Source organism: Myotis lucifugus, unplaced genomic scaffold (genome assembly GCF_000147115.1).
Source record: "Myotis lucifugus unplaced genomic scaffold, Myoluc2.0 scaffold_206, whole genome shotgun sequence".
Taxonomy (NCBI): domain Eukaryota; kingdom Metazoa; phylum Chordata; class Mammalia; order Chiroptera; family Vespertilionidae; genus Myotis; species Myotis lucifugus.
The window spans coordinates 767713-771656 of NW_005871254.1; the positions used below are offsets into that span (position 1 = coordinate 767713).

The following is a 3944-nucleotide window of genomic DNA, read 5'->3' on the forward strand; positions in this document are numbered from 1 at the left end:
GGCCTGAAGGAGGAGGGGCTCTGGAGGAGGAGTGGGCGTGAGAGGATGGACCTAGCCAGGGCCTGCACGCTGACTCAGGGACCAGGGACTGGCTTTGCTGTCAGGGCACTGAGGGGGTAGGGGGGTATTTGGGGAGGTTGGTGACCCTAATGTCCTGGACTGTGAGGGGTAAGTGTCAGGGTCACTGCTGGGGTCCTGCCACGGGGCCCGGGCCCCAGCTCTGCAGACTCCTAGCTGGGCCCCTCTCCTGAGCCAGGTTCACGGCCGACGTGGTGGGCATCTACTACGAGAGCGACCAGGTGGTGGAGGAGGACCAGGAGCTGCAGGACTTCGTGAAGGACGTGTATGTGTACGGCATGCGGGGCAGGAAGGCCTCAGGTAGGGACTCGCCCAGCTCTCCCTAGTCCTCTTCCCGCTCCTCCCTGCACCTCCGAGTGTCCGTGGGCAACACTGGCCTGTGACATTCACCTGAGCACCTGGTGCTGAGGCCACAGTCCCCGAGACCCCAGAATGCCTCATGGGGACATTTGGGGGCTTTCTGTGACCCTGATAGCCCAGGTCAGAAACATCGGGACACTAGGCCAAGCCGGTCCCTCCAGCCCTGGTGTGGGGGACCCCAGGGAAGGCTGGGGGTGGGGGGAAGGGCTCTGTTGGCTGGGTGTCCCTCCTGGGAGGCGGGGCCTTAGTGGGCCTGTGGCTCCACCTCAGGTTTCCCCAAGTCCATCAAGACCAGGGAGAAGCTGTCGGAGTACCTGACGGTGGTGATCTTCACGGCCTCAGCCCAGCACGCAGCAGTGAACTTCGGCCAGGTGGGCAAGGGCAGGGCCAGCCCTCTGGGAGGGAAATTGCCAAGGTCACCTTGACCTTGCCTGCTACTGACCTGCAATCTCCCAGCCAGCCAGCCAGCCCGTCAGCTAGAGGAAGCCAGGTGGACCTCAGGTGGCCTCGGGGCCGAATCGGGTGTTCCCACAGCCGCACGAGGGGGCTGCCGCCTGGCTGCCGGGCCCTGGGGGAGTGGGTGGGTGCCCAGGTGGGAGGCGGGAAACATGGTGGCAGCAGCTGCATTGCTTGTCTGTGGCTCTCCCTGCAGTATGACTGGTGCTCCTGGATCCCCAACGCCCCCCCAACCATGCGGGCCCCACCGCCCACGGCGAAGGGGGTGGTCACCATTGAGCAGATCGTGGACACACTGCCAGACCGAGGCCGCTCCTGCTGGCACCTGGGTGCCGTGTGGGCGCTGAGCCAGTTCCAGGAAAATGAGGTGAGGCCGTGTGCCCTCCTGGTGGGCAGGTGGCCCCAGGTGCAACCCACTCCTCAACTGCAGGGCTTTGTGATTCAGCCTCAGGGTGGCCCCCTGCCCTCCTGGGTCCTCACCTTCCAGGAAGTGGCCCCTGAGGTCCTCAGGCCGGAGGCACGGGGGAGCTGGGCGGCTGGGCAGACAGCGCGGAGGACTCTGTGCCACTGGTGACCTCCCCACAAAGCCCCCCCACCGCCCAGCTGCGGACAAAGCTCTCTGTGTGGGTTTCCCCTGCCCAGAGGGTCTCCCAGACATGCCCATGCACATGCACCTCGCTTAGCCGAGACCCAGAGCTGGGTACTCAGCAGACACAGCCCGGGCATTAGCTGGTGCTGCACAGGCGACTGCCAGGCCCAGTTGTGTGGGCGGTGACTTCAGGGCATTTGCTATGCTTTGGTCCCTTGCTAATGTCTATGGATACGTGTCTTTGCACGTGTTCAGTGGAATCAGAGGAGACACTCCTAGCAGGGGAACTTCTTGGTCAAAGAATGTTGAGACTGAGCTGCCCTCCACAGACTAAATCCTAAATCCCATCATCCCCCTGAGTTGCTTCTTGCACCCTTTCCAGCCCTGGATACGACACTTCCTAGCTTTAACAGTCCAATCATGTTTTTTTAATATGTCCAGTTCTCACCTGTGTGAGAGTGTGGATGAGCACACCATTGGCAGGGGAGGGGCCAGCGCTGGCTCCTCTGCTCCTGCCACCTGGAGCCTAGACGGGCAGGTAGGGTGCTGGGCAGCACAGGCAGGTGGGACTCCACGGCCGTGCTGGGACCAACAGCCTCCACACCTACCTGCACCATCACATGTCCTTACAGTCACCAGGAGCAGGGCAGTTATGTCTGCCTTCTGTCTGTCTGAAACCCCACCCCCTCCCCGGAGGCCTCCTCAGGGAAAGCAGGAGGGAGGTAGCATTCGCCGTCTCAGCATTCTCAGCAGCGGGCAGAGGGTGACTCCCAGGGAATGCTGTCCATGCGTGGGACAAGGTCTGTCAGTTAGCATCGCTGCATTGCAGCGTAACCTGTCTGTCTGTCTGTCCCGGCTCTCAGCTATTCCTGGGCACGTACCCGGAGGAGCATTTCACTGAGAAACCCGTGAAGGAGGCCATGACCCGATTCCGCAAGAACCTCGACGCCATCGTCAGCGTGATCGCTGAGCGCAACAAGAACAAGAAGCTGCCCTATTACTACTTGTCTCCAGACCGGATTCCCAACAGCGTTGCCATCTGAGCGTCTCACTCCAGGTGGCCGCCCGTTCCCGTTGTTGTTCGGCACCCAGACTGCGGCCGGTTCGGCTGGGGAGGCTCCCGAGGCGGCCAAGGGGCAGGCCTCCTGGCCTCTCTCCCAAGCCCACCAGGAGTCCTGGGGATTCTGCCCTCAGGCCCCAGGCTCACTGGCTTCACACCAAAGGCTGCCCAGGGTGGGCCACAGGATAGCTAAGCTTCGGTGCACATTCCTTTTTTATTCTTCAGTCTTGAGTGAAGCCCATAGTCTGATCAAAGAGGCAACACTGCAGGGACCCCTCCTACACAGAGTGAGATGGTGTGGCCTCTGCCCTACACCTTGCTCAGCACTTCTACACCAGCCAGTCAGGATGGCTGATAGGGGCTTCCTGTTGGAGACATGGAATGACTAGTTTCTGTTCTATTTATGCTTAGTTCCATTTCTTGCGTGTAATACATGCCCAAGTAAAGAATTGGTTGTCACAAAAACAAAAAATGCATTTAAAACAGGTTTGCTTCCACATGCTACATTCCAACCAACTCAGACATCTCACCACCACCACCCGCCCCCCCCCCCCCCCACACACACACAAAAGTTATAATCACTGTGATTCCATCTAGGCCAGGAGTGGGGAACCTTTTTTTTTTTAATTCAGAGGTGAAACTTTTTTTTAAAATATATTTTATTGATTTTTTACAGAGAGGAAGGGAGAGGGATAGAGAGTTAGAAACATCCATGAGAGAGAAACATCGATAAGCTGCCTCCTGCACACCTCCTACTGGGGATGTGCCCGCAACCAAGGTACATGCTCTTCACTGGAATTGAACCTGGAACCTTTCAGTCTGTAGGCTGATGCTCTATCCACTGAGCCAAACTGGTTAGGGCTGGGGAACCTTTTTTCTGCTAAGGGCCATTTGGATATTTATAACATCACTTGAAGGCCATACCAAGTTACCAACTTAAAAATGAGCCTGCTGTATTAGGTCAAACGTTTAACTCACCCCAATGCCTTGGCAAGATCAAACCAAATGATCTTGCCGGCCGGACATGGCCCATGGGCCGGATGTTCCCCACCCCTGATCGAGGCAAAAGCCTCCAACCAAACCCAAGCAGAATAAATACAAAGTGAGCCACACTTCAGAGTCAAACTGCTCAAAACCAGAGTTAAAGAGAAAATCTTGAAAGCAGTGACACAGACAACATGCAATGGAATAATTTTATCTACAGGTGGACTTTTCATCAGAAGACAATGGAACATTGGGCCAGAAGACAATGGAACAGCTTTCTTTTTAAAGCATTAAAGAAAACAATCACCCACACAGAATTCTGTAACCAGCAAAAAATATCCTTCAAATATGGAAATAAAATAAAGTTTCCGGTAAATTAAACTAAGAGAATCTGTGGCCAGCAGATCTCTATTACAA

General features: G+C 56.6%; 1 protein-coding gene across 1 annotated transcript in view; it reads left to right on the forward strand.

Annotated features, from left to right (window-relative positions):
• Positions 1 to 3944, forward strand: part of ALOX5 (arachidonate 5-lipoxygenase) — a 46132-nt gene extending 42188 nt beyond the window's left edge. The window contains exons 11-15 of the mRNA XM_006097542.3: positions 257 to 378; positions 709 to 809; positions 1091 to 1261; positions 2347 to 2540; positions 3748 to 3944. Coding sequence (XP_006097604.1) covers positions 257 to 378; positions 709 to 809; positions 1091 to 1261; positions 2347 to 2526 — 574 coding nt within the window. The 3' untranslated portion in view covers positions 2527 to 2540; positions 3748 to 3944. The remainder of the gene's footprint in view (positions 1 to 256; positions 379 to 708; positions 810 to 1090; positions 1262 to 2346; positions 2541 to 3747) is intronic.